This window comes from Castanea sativa, chromosome 11 (assembly GCF_040712315.1).
Source record: "Castanea sativa cultivar Marrone di Chiusa Pesio chromosome 11, ASM4071231v1".
NCBI lineage: Eukaryota > Viridiplantae > Streptophyta > Magnoliopsida > Fagales > Fagaceae > Castanea > Castanea sativa.
The window spans coordinates 15,885,219-15,908,072 of NC_134023.1; the positions used below are offsets into that span (position 1 = coordinate 15,885,219).

General features: G+C 37.1%; 2 protein-coding genes across 6 annotated transcripts; one reads left to right on the forward strand and one right to left on the reverse strand.

Moving 5' to 3' along the window:
• Positions 1–7,169: 7,169 nt before the first annotated feature.
• Positions 7,170–17,380, forward strand: LOC142615725 (BTB/POZ domain-containing protein At1g04390). 5 transcript variants are annotated; one of them, XM_075788515.1, is made up of 10 exons: positions 7,170–7,496; positions 8,370–8,496; positions 9,448–9,955; positions 10,046–10,179; positions 10,273–10,715; positions 10,920–12,065; positions 12,859–13,011; positions 13,485–14,025; positions 15,395–15,526; positions 17,050–17,380. In XM_075788515.1, the coding sequence occupies exons 1-8, from the start codon at positions 7,381–7,383 to the stop codon at positions 13,927–13,929; spliced, it is 3,072 nt and encodes a 1,023-aa protein (XP_075644630.1). In that variant the 5' UTR covers positions 7,170–7,380; the 3' UTR covers positions 13,930–14,025; positions 15,395–15,526; positions 17,050–17,380. The 5 variants fall into 5 exon arrangements, with proteins under 5 accessions (XP_075644630.1, XP_075644629.1, XP_075644633.1 ...); XM_075788514.1 differs by having other exon boundaries at positions 15,403–15,526; XM_075788518.1 differs by having other exon boundaries at positions 9,682–9,955; positions 15,403–15,526.
• Positions 17,381–17,630: 250 nt separating this feature from the next.
• LOC142615727 (galactomannan galactosyltransferase 1-like) lies at positions 17,631–19,424 on the reverse strand. Its single transcript, XM_075788519.1, has one exon. It carries the CDS (start codon positions 19,199–19,201, stop codon positions 17,876–17,878), a length of 1,326 nt encoding a protein of 441 aa, XP_075644634.1. The 5' UTR covers positions 19,202–19,424; the 3' UTR covers positions 17,631–17,875.
• Between the last annotated feature and the right edge of the window lie 3,430 nt (positions 19,425–22,854).

Here is a 22,854-nt window from a genome sequence, read left to right on the forward strand (position 1 = left end):
TTTAAGGTCCTCGTGAAGGCTTTTGAATGGACGGACGAGTGTCAAAAGGCCTTCCAAGACCCGAAGACGTATCTAATGACGGCCCCATTGCCGAGTCCGTCTACACCTAGGGAAGAGTTGTACTTGTACTTGGCAAGGTTGTCCCACACGCAAGCTCTCGCCGCTGATCGCAGGCGAGGGAAGAGTCCGCAGGCCGGTCTATTACACAAGCCACGCGATGAGAGGGGCAAGGACGATACCCGATGATGGAGAAACTAGCCTTCGCATTAGTCACGGCTTCTAGGAAGCCGAGACATTATTTTCAGCACACATCATCAACGTCCCGACGTACCATCCCATAAAAAGGCGACGTAGCAAAGTTGGAAGCCGCCGGACTCGCGGTACGTTGGGCCGTTGAGCTCAGCGAGTTCGATGTCGTGTACCTCCCGAGGAGCACAATAAAAGCGCAAGCGTTGGTAGATTTCATTGCAGTATCTACTCCCCGCCAGACGACTCCGACCAAGGACGAAGGAAATGAAATGTGGGTGGTAAATGTAGACGGATCGTCCACAATGTATGTAGGAGGGATTGGAATTGTACTGAAGTCCCCTGAGGGTGACAAGCTGGAGTATGCGACCCGTCTGCAGTATCTGACTACCAACAACGAGGCTGAGTATGAGGCTCTACTCAAGGGGTTGGAATTGGCCAAGTCCTGTGGCGAGTCGTTAACAATCAGAGGAGACTCTCAACTGGTCATTAACCAAGTAAATGGGATGTGTGATGTCAAAGAAGATCGAATGAAGAAGTACCTTAACAAAGTGAAACGCCTTGCCCGGAAATTTTCAACTATAAGTTTTATTCAACTTCCCAAAGAGGAGAACGCTCGGCACGCCTTGGCAAAAGCCGCCTCGGCAGAGTCGTGACGAGCTTTGACGACGTTCAAGACATACGCCGAGCATAGACATCCCCCGACATACAAGAGATAGGGAGGAGGAGAAAATTGGATGAGTCCAATAATAATCTATCTCAAAGAGGGGAGGCTTCCGAAGACAAGGATGAAGCGAGAAAGTTAAGGGTCGTGTCGGCCAAGTATGTCATCATAAACGAGGTGTTGTACAAGCGAGGCTTTTCTCAACCCTACTTAAGATGCCCTGCTCCTGACGAGTCAAACTATGTTCTGAGGGAAGTTCATGAAGGATCGTGTGGAAATCATTCAGGGGCAAGATCCCTTGTCCATAAGATCGTCCGTGCCGGCTACTATTGGCCAACAATGCAGGCAGACGCTAAAGCCTATGTCAAGGTATGTGATCAATGCCAAATAAGAGATAGCAATGTGCCCGTACAGCCGTCCGAGTATCGACTCCCAATGACACCCCATGGCCCTTCGCACAATGGGACCGGATATCCTAGGTCCTTTTCCCATAGGAGTCCCAAAAATGAAGTTTTTGGTGGTAGGAATAGATTACTTTACCAAGGGTGTTTGTGCCGAGTCTTCGTAGCAATCACTCAACAACGTGAAAAATTTCGTATGGAAGAACATCCTATGCGGTGTTCGGAAGTACCCGTGGTATTAGTATCCGACAACGGGCGTCAATTTGACAACGCACCCTTCGTGATTTCTCGCAATCATTTTGGTATCAAGAATCACTACTCTTCACCCTCCCATCCATTGTGCAAATGGGCAAGGAGTAGCAAACCGATCCCCGCTCGAAAATCATCAAGACTCGGCATGAGGGGGCAAAAGGGATATGGCCGTACGAGCTACCTGTGTTCTTCGGGCCTATAGGACGACCGCACGAACTCCAACAGTGAGACCCCGTTCAAACTAGCCTACGGGAGCGAAGCCGTCATACCACGGAGGTCCACATGGCAAGTCATCGAGTGATGGAGTATCAGGAGAAAGACAACGGGGAACAACTTCGCCTCGACCTCGATCTTATCGATGAGGTAAGAATGGATGCGAACAAAGGACGGCAAGGTACAAAAATCTCATGGTCGTACAAAGCATGACGCCATGGTTAAGCCCAGACGGCTCGCATTGGGACCTTGTCCTCAAAAGTGGTCTCCTTGGCGACCAGAACCCAAGACATGGAAAACTCGGGACGCACTTGGGAAGGACCCTACAGTGGTAATCAACCGCAAAGGCGGGGGTCCTACTACCCGGAAGCCCCGGACGCGCGGGTTGTGGCATCCTTGGAACGTGGAACATCTCGCGAAGGTACTATCAAGGATGAGCGGGGACGAGGGAAGTCGTTGGCAAAATTTCAGTTGTGATTTGCTTGTTTGCTTCTATTTACTTGTGCTTTTACTACTATTATGGTGTGTTATGAATAAAAGTGCACTAGTTCTTAAACTTCGCACTACTTACGTACTCTAGCTTATGAAAGATGATGCTATGTACTTGATATCTTAATAAGGCACTAGCTTATAAGCGCGTGCCAAGTTTGTGAACAATGTTCATGTAATAATATGGTTTGGATTTCTTATGTACTTGAATTCCAGTTTCCTTGATAATATCCACGGACGAGGCAAAAGCCTTAGCCAAATAAAATCTCGGGACGAAGGCAAAGATTTCCTTTAAATAAGGATATGGCAAAGAAAAAATGCTAAGGCCTTCTCGTCCAAAACTTTCCTTTAAATAAGGATAAGGCAAAGAAAAAATGCTAAGGCCTTCTCGTCCAAAACTTTCCTTTAAATAAGGATAAGGCAAAGAAAAAAATGCTAAGGCCTTCTCGTCCAAAACTTTCCTTTAAATAAGGATAAGGTAAAGAAAAAAAAAATGCTAAGGCCTTCTCGTCCAACGCTTTCCTTTAAAAAGGATAAAGCAAGAGAGAAAGGCCAAGGCCCACTCGTCTAAGAAGGAAAAGTAAGCCTTAAGATATAACATTCCAGAGACGAACACTCGTCAAGACGAGAAGACATAACATTATAAACTGCTTACGAGAAAGCGAATAAAAATTGCCTAAGGGACGGGCCAAAGTAATGCAGTCGTCCATAGAAAGATTGTAGACGGTCACTCAACACTTAGAGCGTAGTTTAAAGGACAATGAAATAAATTATGACAAACAAAAAAGATATTCTTTAACTTGAAAAGTAGACGGCCACCGTCCAAAAACCCTTATAAAGTAAACAAAAGAAATACATTGTTCATAAGCTCGTCTAGAATACTCTAGACGAGGAAAATTGTACTCGAATAACATTTCAAATTCTCGCATACATTTTAAATAAGATAAAAGAGAAAAGAAGAAAGCTAAACAAAGAATAACTTCTTCAAGGGGAAGGGGCATCAAGCATTGTGGTCGTCCTGGCCGGTCTCGGGTGGAAGCGTCGTCCTCAACGTTGACATCGTCTCGAACTCCGTGTGGACGAGAGAACTTGTAGCAAGAAGAAGGTTGAGTTTGATGACGCTAAAGTCAAATTCCGGGAAAGCCGTCCATAGCGTCCATCCTAAAGTCCTCAAACCCCGCTCGCATAGTTCGTGTCCATCAGTCGCAAACTCCTTGGACGCCTTGAACTCCTCCACCGCCTCGTCTTTAGCTTTCTTCAAAAGTTGGCTCAACTCGTCATTTTCCTTTTCAAGAAGTTCAAGACGCTCGTCCTTCTTGGCGTTGTCGACTTCGCCTCCCCCACCAAAACCTTGAACTCCTCAACCTCGTCCTTGGCCTTGTTCGCCACCTCCGCCCACGTCCTACGCCGTTTTTGATCTCTTCTATTCTTTTCTCTAGAAGGATCCTCGTCCCGTCCAACTCGCTCGCTCGGACGCAGCTATGAACTTGGACATAGCCTACATAAAAGAAAAGGAAGTTTAGATGATAGAAACAATATCGGGCAAACATGGGCAAATCAAGACGAGGCAAAGATAGTCACCTTGAAGAGATCGTGGACGCCGTAATGCTCGAAATCTTTCAAGGACATGTTGTAGCACGCAGCCCACGTCCTCGCCTTTCACAGCCTTTCTTGAAAACGTTCCTGCCGCATCCTCGTTCCCCAATAAGTTAGTAGAAATCCCTTGAAGGGGCCGGGACGAGTCAATAGCGGGGACTTGGACCCGGAGTGGCGCTTGGGGCGTGGACGAGTCAACATCAAGGACCAGGACGCGGCGGTTGGGAAGTAGGCTCGGTGCCTAGCGGTGCCCGGACGACCCGTACTTAGCTTTCTTCCCCCGACGACTTGGCAGCTAGTCAAGTCCACATGCTTGGACAAGCTTTTCCTTTTCTCACCGTAACAAGACGAGGTCGGCCGAGGCTCGTATCTAGCTGCCTCGTCGACGACTTCCTTCCCCTTGTTTCCCTTCATGGTTGCCATTCCTAAAAATAAAAAAAATAAAAAAATAAAAAAAAAACTTTAGAAAAGACATATAAATAATAATAAAACAAAAATGGAAAAGACATGTCTTAAAGTGCAACACTCACGTCTACGGGTGGTTAGCTCGTGTGCTAAGGCGTCGACGGACGGTTCAGGGCCGAGTCCCCACTTGTGTAGACGCTTAAGGGTCACTAACGAGTGGAAGTCTCGTTCAGGATGTAGACGGGCCCCTGTGGACGGGGTCACGATGTAAATTGCTAAAATAGGGTCGTCCAAGGGCTGTAAAGTTAATAAATAAACTAATGTCAGACCATCGTCCAAACATAAATTATAATATAAAAAAAAAAAAAAAAAAAAAAAGAAGAACGTAACATACCTTCTGGACGAAGGTTCCTTATGTCTCCAAAAGATAAGGAGCAAATGAGTCTCTACCAATCTCAACGGGATGCCCCGCCCAGAAACCGCAGACGAAGAAAACTCCGTCTTCCGCTTCGTCGACGAGGGCAAAGACTTAATCAGCCCACAATCATTGCCCCCGTCGTAAACCGATGGAAGCCTCGAGATTGATTTATCTCGGAGGGTTTATAGCAAGACAAGAACTCGTCCACGGTAATAGGACGGTCCCCGTCAAACACCTCCATCCATAAGACTTGCATGGAGACAACTAGTCTCCATGCGTCGGGGGTTAAGCCGATACACTCCCAAGCCCAGCTAGTGAGTAATTCCCTAGCAAAGGCATTTAAAGGAAGTCTAAGCCCCCTAACAAATAGGCTTCATAAACACCTATTCCAAAACGAGGCCGGCAACACCACTCACCTCGAACAGCCTAGCCTAGGTTTAGATCATCAGAATTTGAAACCAAGTCCTAAGTGGAATCTAACCTTCTCTCGTCCGTCCTAGAAGGAACCTCTAAAGCACAACTATATACGGTTTCGTTCGTCTAAAGGGGAGGACGAGGGGGAGCTCGTCGAGGTGTCGCCCCGCAGGCCGGCCCCCGTCCTAATATTCTCTTGAAAAGCTTCTACAGTGGATTCCAGAACACCTGCATGTGTATTCCTCGCCGTGTGACCACTACTACTACCGACGTTACTAGAGGTGTCACAACTAGAGCCGTCGTGATACTCGGTCTATAGCCCCGACCACACCGTCGCTAGACCAGCAGCAGGCCATTGAAAACGTACTAACACTTCACAAGGAACTCTAAAGTAAGAATAAAAACATTACCACGCACTAGACGAGGGACACTAAGGACGCCGAGGATATTCTTAGACGAAGCGACGACGAGAGTGTCAAAGCGTAAAATTTGGAAAAGTGAGAGGGGCACGAGAGAGAAACCACTATTTATAGGCGTAAAAGTCTCGGTAACCGCAACGACGGACCTAATTAGAAGGTGACACGTGGCGCATGCCTCAGAGGAGTAAACCAGTTGACTAACCTCCTATGGATATGCGACACGTGGTGCATTTTAGAATCTGCTGATACATCATATAACTCCTGGACGAGGGGCAACTGATGTGGGATGAAAACACTCAACCCGTCTTTGGACGGTCACCACCTTCGCAGCCGTCCAGAAGCTATCCTCAAGACGAGAGTAATCGTACAAGGACGTCCGCAGGGTGATAGCGAAGCTACATCCCTCGTCCATGGGATGCGCACACTTACCTTATGAGGACTCGTCCATATAAAGATTCGTGGACTAGGATGTTACACTTAGAATTAACAGCGCGCTCGATGAAGGAATTCCGTGACGAGGGTATCATACTTGTGGAATCTCCGAATATAATGTGACAATCCCTTATCCCACGCATAACGGTCATGTACCCGTTGTGGAATAGAAGTATAACTCCTAAACGGTTAAGCATGGCAAGCTTGCGTTAAGCCTCCTCGAATCCAAGAGAGGTTCCCGTCTCAATAACCGTCTATAAGAACACTATATAAAGGTCGTCGTACAAGGCCAAGGTATGTTCAGCTTTTTACTCCAAAAAAGTTGGAATTCGAATAACTTAGAGGAAAAAACTAACTTTGCCATCGGAGGATTTTGGCCTACAGCCCCTGGCCGCCTTTTCGATACGCTTTTCTTTCTTTTTCAGCCGTGAAAGTTAATCCGCATTCTTTCAAGTCCGAAGATCCAAAATTTACCGATTTTCTCGCATCATCAAAGTTAAAGTAAAATTTATATCTTGTATATAAAAAATAAAAATAAAAGTATAGTAGTATAATACAATTTTTTTTTCCAACTCTATCTTTCTCTAACGTTGGTAAAATACACACACACATATATATATATATATATATATATATATATATATATATATATATATATATATAAGCTAACTACTTATTTTAATTCAAAGATAAAAAAAATACAATTTCTCTTACGAAATTTAAAACTATAACCTCTTATTCATATCCTATATATATATATATATATATATATATATATATATATATATATATATAAGCTAACTACTTATTTTAATTCAAAGATAAAAAAAAATTACAATTTCTCTTACGAAATTTAAAACTATAACCTCTTATTCATATCCTATGAGGTAATTCATTTAGTACTCTCTTTTTTTTATCATTTTATTACTTATATAATTTGATTGTTGCATATGATTTTGATTTATTTGTTTAGGAGGAAAAAAAAAAAGAGCTTCTAAGCACTTGTGTTAGTACGTGCACAGAGGCTTGTGTGTGTGATAAGGTTTTCTAATGGTGATTCCCATTGTAACTATTGAACTTTTCTTTTTAATGAGATTGTTATTTTTTTTTTTTTTTTTTACAACAATCATATTCTACCAATTGGATAGTCCATTTTTATATAATAAAAAATGGATAGTCCATTAAAAACCATGACGAAATTTGTTATTTACCCAAACTTATTCATACCTTATACCTTATTGGTTTCCACACGAGGCATGACAAGTACAAATGATTTGCCCTCAAAAATTCATATTCCCCTCTCACTCTCCTCTCCTCTCCCTCTCCCTCTCCCATTTATAACCAAATTCTTGAAAAAAACCCAGTTCTTCTTTCTTGAAACTTTAAACCCATTACAAAAACAAAGCAAAAAGTAAAAATAAAAAAAAAAAAATGAGATCATCATCGTCTAAACATGGTCATGGGGCATCAGAGAACAATCGCAGTATCAGTGGTCACATGTACACTCTTCATCAGCGTCTCTACCATGCTCTCAATCTTGGTACCAGGTGCTCAACCCCCTTCAATTTTCTTTTTTGCTTTCTTCTTTCCTTTTTAAGAATACCCATTTTGAGCTTTCTTTTGCAAATGGGTCAGTGTGTATTGTTTTGTGTTTGTTTCCTATTCTCAAAGCTTCAAGAATTCTGATATGTAAAAGAAACTATTAATAATTGAACAAAGTTACACTGTTTGAATTGTAAAAAAAGAAAAAGAAAAAAAAAAGAAAAGAAAGAAATTTATGGAAATTACATTGTTTATCTTTATGACTTTTTTTTTTTTTAATTCCATGAATTTCATTAATTTGTTGCAAAAATTGAGTGATTAGCTCAGATGGGTATCTGTTATTTCCAAAGTTGTTAGTCTTTAGAGGCTTCAAGGAGTCTGTAACTGTATGACACCAAAGGAATATGACAACAAATGAGGTTGCAGTATAGCACAAGTATTTGTTGTGGGGTTTACTGATATGTTTCTATTGTAGTTCACCAATTGATAGTCTGTGTTAGAGATAATGGGTAAGATTCTGAATGTGGAAGTAACAATGGTCTCTAGCCTAGATGCCTCATGGGCAGAGCGGAGCAGAGTTGAGTTTGGAGGTACTACACCGCTCACTCCTGTGGATGTAGGCACAGTGCCAAATCATGTAAATATCTGTGTTGATTTTCCCTCTTTTGTTCACTGACATTGCTAAAATATGAAATCTTCAACAGTTAGTTAATGATACTAGGCTTGACTTTCGTGGTTAGAGATGGTCATTTTACCATCTCAGGTTTGGTTGATTTTTTCATTTCCAGTTTTGCAAAAATTTTTTTTTTTTCGCCGTTCGAAATATCTATGTAATTCTAAATGACATTCTTCTTCTGTAATTCTTTGTGCATTGGCAGATCTTATGATGACAAGACGAGGAAATGGATGAGCATGGATATTGAGGTGCAAAGACATGTGGTTCGCTCAATTGCTGCATTTCTTGATTCTATTTCTGGAGATACACTACACCATCCACTTGTAAAGGTATTCACATTTATCCACATTTTTAAACATTTGATGGTAAACACAGTGTTTTGTTTGAATCTCTGTGCTTATGGATAATTCATAGTAATTGTTTTTACCTTTTGAATAATTTTGAGTCTTGAAATCTTGTTTTAGTATTTTGTATTCTATAACTATATAATGGTAAACTAAAGCTTAAGCTCTCACATTATCACAATTTTGAAGCTGTTGAAAATGTACACCTTGTATTTACTTCAATGGTGCTCCATATACATGTATGAAGTCTTTATGCTGTCCTTATATCCTTTTATTTATTTATTTTTTATTAGTAAAGAATCTAGTATGGTAAATGTTTTAATTTATCAACAAAAAAAAAGTATGGTAAATGTTTTAAAATTATCCCTAACAGTGTGTTTGGCATTACAAATTTATAATCCCTGATGTATACTTCCTGTATGCTCAGGTGACACTTCTTTTTAAAATTTTAATATATTTTTCTTTAAATATAAAAATAAAAATAAAATATAATTCAACAAACAAAATGGATGTGGAAATATGGTATATGGACATATCAAATTTATTTGTAACTAGAAAATACATCTTGGCATTTTTTAGGAAGGTTGATAGTGTGTTTCCAAAAAAAAAAAAGTCAACAGAGAAAAAATGAAGATAGAAGAAAAAAGAAGACAAAGAACGAGAAAGACTTATATGATTTCTATAAACACAACATGACTCATTTAAATATAGTAAAAATGAAAGTCTCACTGCTCACTCATGTTGTTGTTGTTGTCATTAAGGAGTATGATATATATGAACATGATATGACTCATTTATCAAGGTCTCAAAAGCCAGGCCACCACAAATTTATTCTTATTTGATATGGTGGGCTTGGGGTTTCTGGAAATGCCTGATTCCAGATAATTTAAGTTATTCTTAAAGTATTTACATTCATATTTTGTGGTCCAATTCCAGGATTCAGTTGCCGATATGGTTGGGGCATTGGTATGGATTCTTCATTTTAAAAATGTAGCCATACTAAATATAGCAGCAAAAGTGGTAGTAAAGTTGGTTAATGTTTTACCCAGTTCAGTAATGCAGCCTTATTTGTTAGATCTTGTTCATCCTCTCTCATCCTTGTTATATTTACAACAAGTAGAAGTGGCTGTATCATGTGCTACTGCTTTGAACCTGATTTTGTCAAACCAGAGTTCTAAAAGCGAGAAAGCAATTTGGGGGATTTTGAAGAAAACAGAAACTGTTGCTCATATTGTAAGTAACATACATGATTTTTCTGGAGGAATAATACTAAGTGAATATTTCCAAGAGATGGCTTCACTTTTGAGTACAATATTGAGGCGGTGGCCTCCATCTAGGTATCCTGTTTGGAGTGATGTTAAATTGATGAAAGCTTTAGAGTCTATACACACAACACCAAATTCATCTATTAAAGTTGCAGTTTTGAAGTTGTATTCTGCTTTAGGTAATGATACTTGTAATTTTAAATTTCATCCTTTTCCATTTATTAGTTTTGAAATTTGAAGTTTTGAAATTTTCATATTCTATTTACCAGCTTTATGTGGTAGTGCTGCCATGAATCTTATAGAAAATGGAGAAGCACTATTGCAGATGATGGTGCAATGCATGGACAGATCACACCCTCATTCTGTTCAGGTGGAGGGATTTAGACTTGCCCAATGTTTAGTGGTAATATCTGTAATTTTTTCTTCTTGCAAGACATGCTATTGAGATACTTACATCTTTATGATGTACACTTATTTTGTTTCATTTTTTGGTCAGAGAAATGAAGAAACATGTTTGAAAGTAATGAGCTTTTGTTGTGAGCCTTTTGTTAAAGCCATAATGTGTGGGATCAGCCAACAGAGATCTCTTTCTGGAAAGGCTGCTGACGATCAAGTTTCTTTTTTAGTGGAGGCCTGCTCTTTGGCTCTGATAACTCGTTGGGCAGGGGAACATCACTTTTATTTTTGGAAACAAGGGATTGACGGAGTCCTTCTTGGTCTTCTCTCAAAAGATTTTCACAAGAACTCATATCAAGAATTTGCGTCATTGGAACAGCAAATTTCCATAGCGCAGGAGATTCTCAGTGACAATTATCTTCTTGTTTTGAGGGGATATGTCTGGGATATTCTTGGATGGCTTGCAACACACTGTGGGGAAGATTTCAATCCCAAAATATTTAGAAATGAACTCTATCTTGACATCCTTATTACATGTACATGGTAATTTCCCCACATTAAAATTCATTAATATTACTCAGTTTGGATTTTCTACTTAATTTACGATGCCTTCTTTTCTCCTTGTCTTTTGGGATGAAGATATTGTTTAACTTCTGGTGTTTTACCATTTGTTTATTCACCTCTATTGTTTGCGACTTTAGGTGCTAATTAATTTTTCTGATTGCTGTTCTTTTTGCTTCTTAATAGCTTGGCATTTGTGGATGCTATTTCCAAATGGCGTCAAGTATACCAAAACGATGTTGTTGATACTTTCAAAAGTGAGTCAGCGTCAAGGGCAGTTCTGATGATGATTTATTCTCCCAGCAAGTACATTGCCTTGAGCGCCAGAGTTATACTATCTGAAATATTAAAGCCAAATGGCAAGGAGTATTTGATACATATATTATGTACCCTAAATTATACAGCCTCTCAGAGGAACATTGGAATGCCAGTACTTAAACTTGTCATTAACTTGATAGGTTTGACTTGTTATTGTGGTCTGCCACAATATCGGAGGCATCTTATCAAAAGTAAAGGGATAGAGACACTATTGGTCCTTGTAAAATGCTGCTTAGACAATGACATCCACATAAAAAGGCAGAGCTTTGCTCCTCATTTGCAAAATTCATTCCATGATAGGATTTGTTGCTGGGTTTGTACGGAAGAGTGGGAAGGTGGGGACATTCCTTTGCTCTATAGTTTGTGGGGGCTAGCTGAGTTGATGCACAATTCTGGTTCCATAAGAAATAACCTCAACATATATGCTGGTGAGATGACATACACTGAAACTGAACTAGTTAGCAAACTCCAGGAGATCTGCATTCACACATCTTCTCCTGGACTCAGATGGTATGCTGCTTATGTCCTTAGTTACTTTGGAGTGTATGGCTTTCCAAGTAAACTGGGGAAAAGGATTGGGAAAGCACTTAATGAGAAGGAATATGCAGATATGCAACTCATTCTTACGAAGGGACAGTCTTTGAGTGTCCATGGTGTTGTCTTTGCAGTTCGATGTTCAGCTCTGCTGCCTCCTAAAGGACTGCCTATTAATGAGAAAACGTTTGATGGTTCTTCAATAAAAGACTTTACAGAGAAGGTGCATGGAGAGTTCCAAAAAGAAATTCGTTTATCTGCTCATGTTGATCATGATGCACTGATGAAGTTGTTGGAATATGTTTACTTGGGATATGCACAAGCAGGAGAGGAACTTGTGAAGAAGCTGAAAACTCTTGCTAAACGTTGTAATCTACAGCATCTATTACAACTGCTTTGTAGAAAACATCCGAAGTGGAGCACTCCCTTCCCTAGCTCTGATCTTTCTCTGGCTCTTGGTCCAGCTGGATTTCAGTTCTCGTATGATTTTCTCACTGATCTTTTGTTGGGGGACATCTTGATTTTGCTTCTTAACAGCATTTCTTTTTATCTGGGTAACCCTGGCACTAATTCTGAATTTGACAAGGAGTTTGATGCCGGAAAATATCAAATGGGGGATAAAGGGGAAAATTGAACAAAGTGAAAAATGATAAACCTTAAGAATCAGCACCTAAGTGTGTTTGACATCAGCACCAAGGGAGGGACAAACACATTCTCAACTCATATAATTCTTATTCAAATTCTAATGTCCGTCACAATTACAAGAGTGTTAGTTTAATAGGGTTTAGGGATTACACTATTATGAAAAATATCTAATTATATGCCATAAAATCCTCTACATTAAAACCTAATTCAAAATTAAGAATAAAAGCAAAAATAATTTCAAATTCAAAATTAAAATCATAAATGATTTTGCTGCTCCTTGCATCAGAGTTTAGTTGAGGTCAACCTTCAGGTGGCCTACATATACTGTTTTGCCCCCTTGTTTTCCAATTAAAAAGCTCTCTGGATTGACAATGCAACTGTGGAACATCTGCCTGATGGACAACTGAATGTGGCTGAATATTTTGGCTCTAGTGATTGACTACCAGTTGTTTCAGTTACCATATTGAATCATTTATAATGTGCAGTTTCTTTCATATCCTAGTGAAGTGAATCATTAATATTTAGTAGGATCTTGTTGATTAATAAGATATTTAATTGAATTTTTCCATTGCGACTATTTCATTTTTCTTAAAAGTAGGGGTTCTAATTAACTTTATTCTAATTTCAGGGACATCATCTTGGAAGCTAAAGTAACTGAACTGATGTGCTGGACATGCAGTTTTTGCTCTCTATCAGAGCCACATATACATGTTCACAAAGTTATATTGTCTTCAAGCTGTGATTATATGCGGGCTTTGTTTCAGTCAGGAATGAAGGAGAGGTGAATAGATGTTCATACTCTTTTTTTTTTTGTGGATAAATGATGTTCATATTCTGTTAATTTATCTGCAGATTTTTACTAACGTTATTTTTCACATTCTGGTTGTGATGCGGATTATTAGTTTGTGTCAGGTATTATCTTGTTAGGGTACTTCAAGTATGTTAAGTATGTGTAACTTTTCTTTTTCTTTTTTACTTTCCTTTGATGTTGAGGGTGTGGGGATGGGAAGGCGGGGGCAGCAGGTACTGTGTTTTTCTTGTATTTGATTTGATGTTGTAGTGTTTTGGAACATCCCTTAATGAATAAATACATGTGATTGTTTCTTTTTTATTTACTTTTCTTGTTCTTTTTTTTATTTTTTAACACTAAGAGACAGCAGATACTTCTCTTTCCTTTCTTAAGTTTTGTTATTCCTTTTCTATCTTTGTTCCTATCATTGGTCCCTTCCCTCAAGACATATTTTATGTGTGCAGCCATTTGGGAACCATTAAGGCCCCTGTTAGTTGGGAAGCATTGGTGAAATTAGTGAACTGGTTCTATTCTAGTGAGCTGTCAAGTCCTCCCTCTGGATGTTTATGGGATTATATGGAAACTGAAGAAAAGTTGCGCAAGCTGCGACCATATGTAGAGCTTTGTTGGCTTGCTGAGTTCTGGTTTTTGGAAGATCTTAAGGAAGACTGTTCAAATGTCATTGTTTCTTGTCTTGATTCTGCCAGACCCTTGTCTATTAAAATAATCCAAATTGCTGCTGATTTTTCACTGTGGAAGTTGGCTGAAGTTGCAGCTAATTACACTGCTCCTTTTTATCGCCAACTACATGATTCTGGTGAACTTGAAGCATTGGATGATATGCTAGTCGACATGGTTCGTGTTGCTTCTGTAAGACTTTCTCAAGAGGGTGGTAGTAACACTAGGTGATCTTGTCTGCTTTGAGATAATTTGAGGATTGGAGTGTTGACAACAGTGTGGTTTGATTTGATGCTATTGAGAACCTAAAATGTGAAGGGATGTCAGGTATGCATTATATATATATGTTGTTTTATTGATTATTATTACAGGCAGGTTCCTCTAGTCAATATAAGGCTTGGCCTTTTTGGTGTAGGCCTTCTATATATATAAATGGTTTAACCTCTCAAAAATTTGCATTTTCTTCTTGGTAGAATTCATCCCATAATTATTAATTATGTAATCCTCATTTCTTTGCCACCTAAAGCTATTATAAATTATAGGATTCATCCCATAACTATGTAATCCTCATTTATTAATTATCTATCAAAAAAGCCATTACTGAAAATTTCCCCATTCCTCCACCTCCTACCTTTGGAGGGCATAATCTGCAACTCTGGGGTGCAATAAAGCAAGCCAGTGCAGAATATATGAGACTTCCTTCTTTAACTTTTGTAGAGTTTGCTCCGGGGTATGCATTTTGATGTGCAAAGTAGTTGTTTTTTTTTTTTTAATAGTTGTGGTTGACACATCTTTTTAATTCAAGAATGTGGGAATCAAGTTCTTCAAGTTTATTCTTGTCTACAATTTATGTATCTGAGAAGAAAATGTTGAGAAAAACTTCCGGATTTGAGAAAGTTGTGGATTTCTCTGGTTTTAGAAAAATAAGATACATTATTCTGTTTTGATTTTTTAGGGCATGTTGGCATTCAATGGTGTTTGTCTTCCTTTTTTTCTTTTTCTTTTTTTGGCGCCTTGCTGGAAACTGTTGATCATACAGTACCTGAATACACACACTCCTAATTTTTGTTATCTTTAAACACTATGAAATTATTTATTGTACTGGGGCAGGAACTGTTCATCCCATTTAGCCATTTTGATGCGGGAAAGTCTACTGGAAATTCAGAAAAGAACTATATTAATTTTAGTTTTATTTCTTTTTGGACATCAATTTTATTTATATTTTAGGCCCTTCTATTAATTAGGTTAATTACTATTTTTATTATAAGTCTAGGGTATTTTTGTAAAAAGGCAATTAGGATTTTCCTACGCCAGTTAGAATTAGGTTTTAGTGTTCCTATATGAGTGGAGTATCATACTTCTATCAAAGAGAGACTATTTTGATGTATAAAATATTTATGTTGAAATTGTCTCCATGGTCTAGTGCTAACTCCAGCCCATCCTAGGTTCTAACTCCAAGTGGTTTTATATTCGCTTGGTGTTAACTCCAATCAAGCCAAGGTTCTGAATCCTAGGTCTATCCTTTATTTCCTTTATTTTTCTGTCTTTTAATTTTGTGTTGAATTGTTCTGGCTTGTCCTGCATCACATTACCTGTTTGATCTTGGTTTCTCTCTTTCTTCTCAGTACTTCTTCAACAAAATCCTAACTGGGTTACAGTTACAGAGAAATTTATTCTCTCCCTTTTCTATGTTTAGCCATGCAGATCGCCCTGTTGAACTTGAAAAAGATGGAAGAGAATTTCTGGAATCAGATAAAAAATCTCAATCACCACATCAGATTTGTTTTCATCATCTGCCATCAGATTGAAGCTCTCAATCTCTAAATCAGTTGAGTAGTTTTTTCAATTTTACTTCTTCAGTGAGATTTCTTAGAAAAAAAACTATGATTTTTTTGTTATAACTTGAGCAATGTCCTCCAAACTGGCACTTCCTCACGACGAATCTTCACCATCACTGTTGAAAATATTACTCAAGATATGAATGAGAAGGCATGTTTTTTTTACTTTCCTTATGATTGTCTAGATTAAACTAAGGATAGGATTCATATGAAGCTATTCAATACGTTGCTCATTTGTACCATGGAATGGGAGGCTGGTTTGTCTCCTCTCCTTTTTCTTTGCTGCAAGACCTATAATTCCTCTTACTTCCATGACCATACATGCTTTATAACGAGTAAATAAAGGTAGGCAAAATCCCCATGTACTTGGATCTCTTTATTCATTAATAAAGTTATGTCATTTATCAAAAACTAAAAAAAGGGAGGAAAAATACCATAATAAACAGGACTGTTAGACTACTTGCGCCCCTTTTGGTTCCAAGAAGTTACCTTGTCTTTTATTTCTTGATAGAGTTACTTCTAGTTATTGTTTTATTAACATGCTAATATAAAACCGTAACTAGAAGGAACTAACATTTCTATTCGGCTATTTGCTTGAAATCGTTGGTGTTTTGGACTATGTAAATTCTACATCAATCAACAATTCTGTTGACTTTTCAATAGAAGAACCCAATTAGACTAATATAGCTCTTTCAATATTTGTATGAATCAAATTATCAAGCATTAAATTTTTTTAAGAAAATATTTCTTCTTGTCCCGCAATAGTTCTCATCCATATGTTATCTGTTTTTAACAACTTTGCTACATTTTCTAGAACTATACTAGTTTTTCTATAGAATTATTTTAGTATTAGATTTAATTCTGTTAATTTTTTTCTTATAATGTTCTGGGTTCTTTAGGTATTTCAGATACATTATAGTTGTTGGGGATAAATTGTATACATAGAGACATATATATATATATAAATGCATGCATGTGAACATTCACACCAATCTTTAACTTAAAGCCAGATTTATGGTTCAGGAATTTAAATTTCTATACCAGAAACAAGAAAAGAACAAATCTTGTAGAATCATAGGGTCACGGAGATTCTAAGTTCTGTATGCCTATTGATTTTGTTAAGTTTCATAAAGCATACTTCATGGCTTTTAAAATTCATTTTGTAACCTGAGATTAGACTCCTTTTGCAGTTTTGATGCACTACTATGTGAGTGTCCCTCTCTTTAACTCTACACACACACAAATGCATGTGCGCACGCACGAAAGCAAGTTTTCATTTTAGTAAATCTGTCTCATGTTTTTTGTCTTATGCAATATGCCTTGGACCATTGGAATAAATTTTTTTCGCTGTTCAGGTAGACAATCTCCAACTTCAAAAGCTATGGATTGAAATATATTGAATCAAAATGGATGGCATAATTTTTTTAGGCACTCCTACCTTACTTTTCGGCATGATAAAGTATTTGTTTATTTTCAGAAGTTGCAGTGTTTGATATAAACATTTTGTGGGCAGGTAATAACAAAGATCCCTTTCTTGCACATAAACAGCTGGGCTAACTAATAGAAGTGGACTCCATCTCAACTGCAGCCGAAAATCCGCAAAGGATTGGAATGTTTCAAATGGACCCTAGACATTGTATAAATGGATAGCTTTTGAAGTTAAAAAGGTTATACATGCGTCAAATTCAAGATGAGTGTACAGCAGTGCTTTAGGCACCAAAATAGATGAGTAATATGAATATACAGTGGCTGATAGTATAATGTATAGCAGCACTTTGGAGAGAGAAATGCCCAAAGTTTTGAGGGTTGTGAAAAATCTGTTCTTGATGTGAAGCTTTCATTCCCCAAAATGCTACTGGTCTCTTTTCTCTCTGTTCTTGATGTGAAAGCTTTCATTCCCCAAATCTTTTATTAAGTGGGTGAATGCTTCTGGTCTCTTTTCTCTTGCCAATATTCTTGAGATGCTTGATAGTTGTATTTTTAGTACTTAACGTTGGTGTACCTTTTGCATACATCTTGTGTACATGGACTACTCCCTTCGCAATTAATCAATGAAATATTTACCTATAAATAAAAAATTAAAAAAAAAAATTGTATGCGAAGATCTTTTCACCACAGTTCAGTGATGTTCTCTCTTGATTGATTGGGTGTGAATTGTAGTTGCTACAACTGGCTAGCTAGGCTAATGCCAATACAGCTTTTGTGACTTATACTGCTTGCTGCTATAAAAACATGGGCCACAAATTATGTTACAATGTTGCCCTGTAATGTGGTTGACATTATTACAAACATCCTAGGAAAACGAAACAATATAAAGTGCAAATATCCATCTTGTTCATTCAAGCTGGGAGATGAAGCTCCAGGGGAGTCACAAATGAATTCAGAAGGTCCGGGTGCACGACACCAAATCTACGAAGCACTTGATTATCTGCGAAATTCAAAGCCTTCTGCATTCCTTTCACACAAGCATCTCCTTTATACATGGGATTGTGTTCTCCACTGCATGGTTGGCACCCGGTGAAGTGAGTAACAAACGGCCTTCTCAAGGTACTATTATTATGGCCTGCATCATTAAGATACTGCTCTGTCAGTGCACCATGGCACTCACTCACCACCTCGGCATGCTGCCGCCTCAACCTGTGCACCCGTCTCTCCATCTTCATGTACCTGCTGGTCAAATTGTCTAGCTCATCCACTATTGCCAACCAGTATGCACTCAGAGCATACTCATTCTCCAGGTATATCTTGTCTGCCCATTTTTCATTCTGTTTCAGAATAAGATATATCAATGCTGCTTGATCATCTGACCCAGGAAACATCTTGTCTTTTAAGATTGATTTCTGGACCTGGCCCCACTTATAAAAATCAGGGCTCTGTGGGCCCATGCTGGTCCATACATGCATGAAGTCCATGGACCATTGGCAATTCCTGATCAAAAACACCCCAGCATTGAGACCTGTCCAGCTTTTCTTCTCATAGATCTCACGCTCCCAACCATCCACAATCAGGTTGTGGTTTTTGTACTTTTCTAATGGGACCGTGAACTCCATGTCAGTGAACACTGCATCCGAGTCAATCCACCAGATCCACTCAGCCTCCGGGTGAGCCATCATGGCAGCTTTGATGACCGGGTACTTAGCCCAAAAGCTATTCATTTTAGGATGAAGCAAAAGGTTGTTGTATAAGATGTCATAGCCATGAAGTCTGCAGTAATCAACTTTGTTCTTGAACAGCCTCAAAAGCAAATGATCTCCAACCGGGTTTTTACATGGGGACGGTTGTGATCCAGTCAACATCAGGATTCTCCTGTGTGCACCAGCATTGAACGAGGGGTGATGCCTTAGCCACTCTTTTCTTTTCTTGTCCCAGTCTTTCATGGGTGTCTCCATGTTGTAGCTGAGATTAGGGTCATCATAGAAAGTAGTATCAGGAGGGTCATAGCACTGGTTAAGGCCCTGAGAGTATGTGAACCTTGTTTTGGATATGATGGTTTCAAGACTAAGGTTAGGGACTATCATGGACAATAGGGACCAAACCAGAGAAAGAAGCAAGGATGCACCACAAAAATAGACAAACCCATTAATGATTAAAATTGAGGCTTTGTTTTGGGCTGCACGTTTTGAAGTTGGAGATCTTTGAGACTGAAACAGATGTGGTACCCCCATAATCAAGAAAAGTTTCTTTGCTCTATGTGGTAGTGTGGTTCTTTTACTACTAGTAATAGAAGAGAATAGAGATAGCTTTTTTGTGCTTTTTGATTCTGATTTTCTGGGAAACTGAGCCTAGTAGAAGAGAGAGCTTGTCAATTCTAAAGAGAGATTGAAAAATTCTTGATTTATCCTGAAGTTAAGCAGAAAATATGGGCGAAGAAAGATGCTTTGATTGGCTTTACTGGTATCAAAAGTTGTCTCTTATGAAGACTTTATATGCATAAGTTTGAATAATTAGGTGGCATTCCATTTTGTTCAGCTCAAATCCGCATCGCTTTGTCTTCTTGACTTTATGCGCTTATCTACTACATGACTTCTACAGACAATTAGACAATTAGACAACATGGGGCCTCCTCACATTTTTAATCTCTGTAAATAAAAAATATTATAATGGAATAACTATTAATATTCATAAGTTTGAAAAATTAGTAAAAGATGATATAGTAAAAGATGATATATAAGGAAAATTTATATTTTTGGAAATATATTAATTTTAAAACCAATTAAATGCACTAATAAATAGCTATTACAACTATTTTAAAAATGAGTAAATATTTCTCAATTTGAAAAATAGCAATTACAACCAAGTTATTACAACTTTTTTTTTAAAATGAATAACTATTCTTTTTAAATAATAGCTATACAACTAAGCTTTCCATACGTAACAACTTATAAATATGACTATTTTTAATGTAATTTTCATTCAATGTATCAAGTGTGGTCTTAGTGAATACTAATCTTCTATCCATTCTTTGTGTTTTATTTTATGATCCGCTAATTACTACTTGCCATATACTCATTTGACTTTCCTTATAAAATAACCAGAGTTAAAATTGGAAAAATAAAATCAATACTATAATCGATTGAATATAAAGTATAATACAAACAGTGAGACAAAAAATTTATATTTATCACTTAGTAGGGAGTATTATTTTTTGTTTCAACTTTAACATTTTTTTTGGAAAATAAATCACTTTCCAAAAAATATTTTCTAAAAATATTATCTCATTTTTTTATATTTGGTAGATACCTTAAAATAAATTGGAAAACTATCTAAACTTTCTTTATTTAACTTTGCATAAGATAGAGTTGTTAAAACAACTTTAACAACTCTATCTCATGTCAAGCTAAATAAGGAAAATTAAAAGATAGTTTTCATTTGAACAATTTCTTTTTATCCTACACAATATAGCAAAATACAAAAAATTATCTTCATATAAAGCATAATATTGAAACAAACAGCACATTAAATCAGGAAGTTGTCATTGAAAGAATATTATTTTTGCTTTGGCTCAATACTTATATCATTTTTATTAGGTACCAATCACATCTATTTATAGCAACAATTGAAAACAATAAAATAAATTGTGTTTAATATTAACTAATGCCATCACTTATTTCTAACATAAGAAGATTCAATATATATAACAGGTCATTGGTGGATTTGAATGGCGTACTCGTTGAGATCCACAATGACTTTTTTGTTTTTTTATTTTTAATTTTTAATTTCTTTTTTCTTTTGTTTGATGAGATCCACAATGACTTTGTAGTAAGGATTATATTTTTTTTTCTCCCAAAGAGTGTGAAGCATGGACCTTGATTTACGTAATCTGAGTGAGCATTTATTATGGCCCTTGTTTTATGTAATTTTGATCTAGTATTCTGAACCCTGCACATGCTGCTTTTAATCGACGTGCTTACCGCTAATGAATTTATTACTTGATAACTTTATGATTCGAGCAGCAAGTGAAGTGATACCAATCTACTCTTCTTTTTCTTTTTTGGGTCATACTAACTGGTGCCCTTAAAGTATTGATTAACAATTCATTTTAAGAAAGTTTTGATATCACTTTTATAAGAAATGAAAAAAGCTGTTAAAATATTAATTGTTTTTTTTTTCTTTTTTCATAAAAATTTTCTTTAAATGGATTATTAACTAATGTCCTAAGGACATTCGTTAGCATTTCTTTCTTTTTTTTTTAAGAAAAAACCAAATTTTGAACAAACGATGAGGTTTGGAAGTTCATTTTCATACTCCAAGTGAACTTTTGTTTAAAATTTCAGGGAAAATATACCAGAAACTTGAACTTTTTTTCTAGTCAATTTATTATATAAAGTTTGATCCTATAGTAAATAGGCTCCTTAACTTTTTCTTTCGCATATTTAGTGTATAAACTTTCATACTGTAGTAAAAAGACCCCTTTAACTTTCTTTTTCTTTTTTTTTTGTGGCCGATTTAAACCTTTTTTTTTTTGCACCAAATCATTAAAAAGTAATGAAAATGAAGGGGTTTTATTGCAACATCATAAAAGTTTAAGGGAGTCTTTTTATTGTCTAAAATAAAAGTTATGGGGTTTATTTTTTACTGAGCTAAAATTTACGTTCTGAATTAGTTAAAATAAAAATTCAAGTGGTGTGAGTGAAATTACTCGAATGTTTATAGGATGTCGGAGTATTTTACCCCAAAATTTATGAAGATTTTTGTCCGGCTTTAATGCCTAACTAAAACGTCCAATAGTCAGTTTTTAATGTAACCTAAATAATTTGTACGAAACCGTCCAAGAAAGAAGAGGAAGAAGCTCTACTGTAAAGCAATATTTTCTTCTACTATTACATCGAAAATGTAAGACAACAAAAATAGTAAAATCCATTGTTTATTGGTTATAATTGCAAAGAAAACGATTTACTTAATTTTCTAATATCTCATTAAAAACATATATATATTGTTATCAATGTCAAGATCTATGCTAATTTGAGGTTTGGATAGACTTCATTCAAGAATGTTGCCACCCCTAGAATTAATAAGAAAACAAGTGCTTCAAATCATTGAATAAAGCAAAACGAAAGAAGAGACATTTCCCGCTCGGCGCTTTGGTGCCTAAAGCGCACTATGCTCTGCTTAAAAAAATTAGAGTTTTCAGTGGAACCAGTGAACCACGCGGGGAAGGATGGAAGAGTAATAGCAGCATTCCAGCCAGCATACTTTTTTCCGAGCCAAGAATTTGTTCATTATTGAGTTGCCACCCATTTATGGGTTTTTCCACATTTTTGGATAGCCAAAAAAAAAAAGCCAAAAATTGGTAATCAATGTCAGGTGAAGCTAGAACCTGAAGGGCTCTTGGGTTACAATCTATGTCGTTCATGAGTAGATTTTTTTTTTTTAATCAAAAAATAAAGAGTGGATTTTGTTTTTCTTTACCAAAAAAATACACTTGGTGAGCTAAAGATCTATGATACTTTTGAAACACATTATGTTAACACTCGGGTTTTTTTCCCCATCAAAGTCTCAAAAAACAAATTTAGATATTAACAAATGCAAGGATTTTTAATGAGTTTTATTATAGAAATTTAGGGTATAGAGCCTATAGACAAATGCTCTAAGCTTTTTATCACACCAAAAAATATAAATAGGACTGTAAACAAGCCAAGCCAAGTATTAAATGTTCAAGCTTGTTCATTTAATTTTTTTCGAACATGAGCTGAGCTCGAACTTATTATCAAACAAGATTTTATATTCAAACTTGACTCATTTTCTTGTCGAGTAAGCTCGAGTTTATTCATAAGCTATTTAATTAACTTATTTTTTCCTATATAGTGTGAAATCATGA

Coding starts and splice junctions, on each gene's coding strand:
- LOC142615725 (XM_075788515.1), top strand. CDS start 7,381: ATGAGATCATCATCGTCTAAACATGGTCATGGGGCATCAGAGAACAAT. Junction 10,180..10,272: donor GACTTGCCCAATGTTTAGTG/GTAATATCTGTA, acceptor TTTTTTGGTCAG/AGAAATGAAGAAACATGTTT. Junction 12,066..12,858: donor CCAGCTGGATTTCAGTTCTC/GTATGATTTTCT, acceptor TTCTAATTTCAG/GGACATCATCTTGGAAGCTA.
- LOC142615727 (XM_075788519.1), bottom strand. CDS start 19,201: ATGGGGGTACCACATCTGTTTCAGTCTCAAAGATCTCCAACTTCAAAA.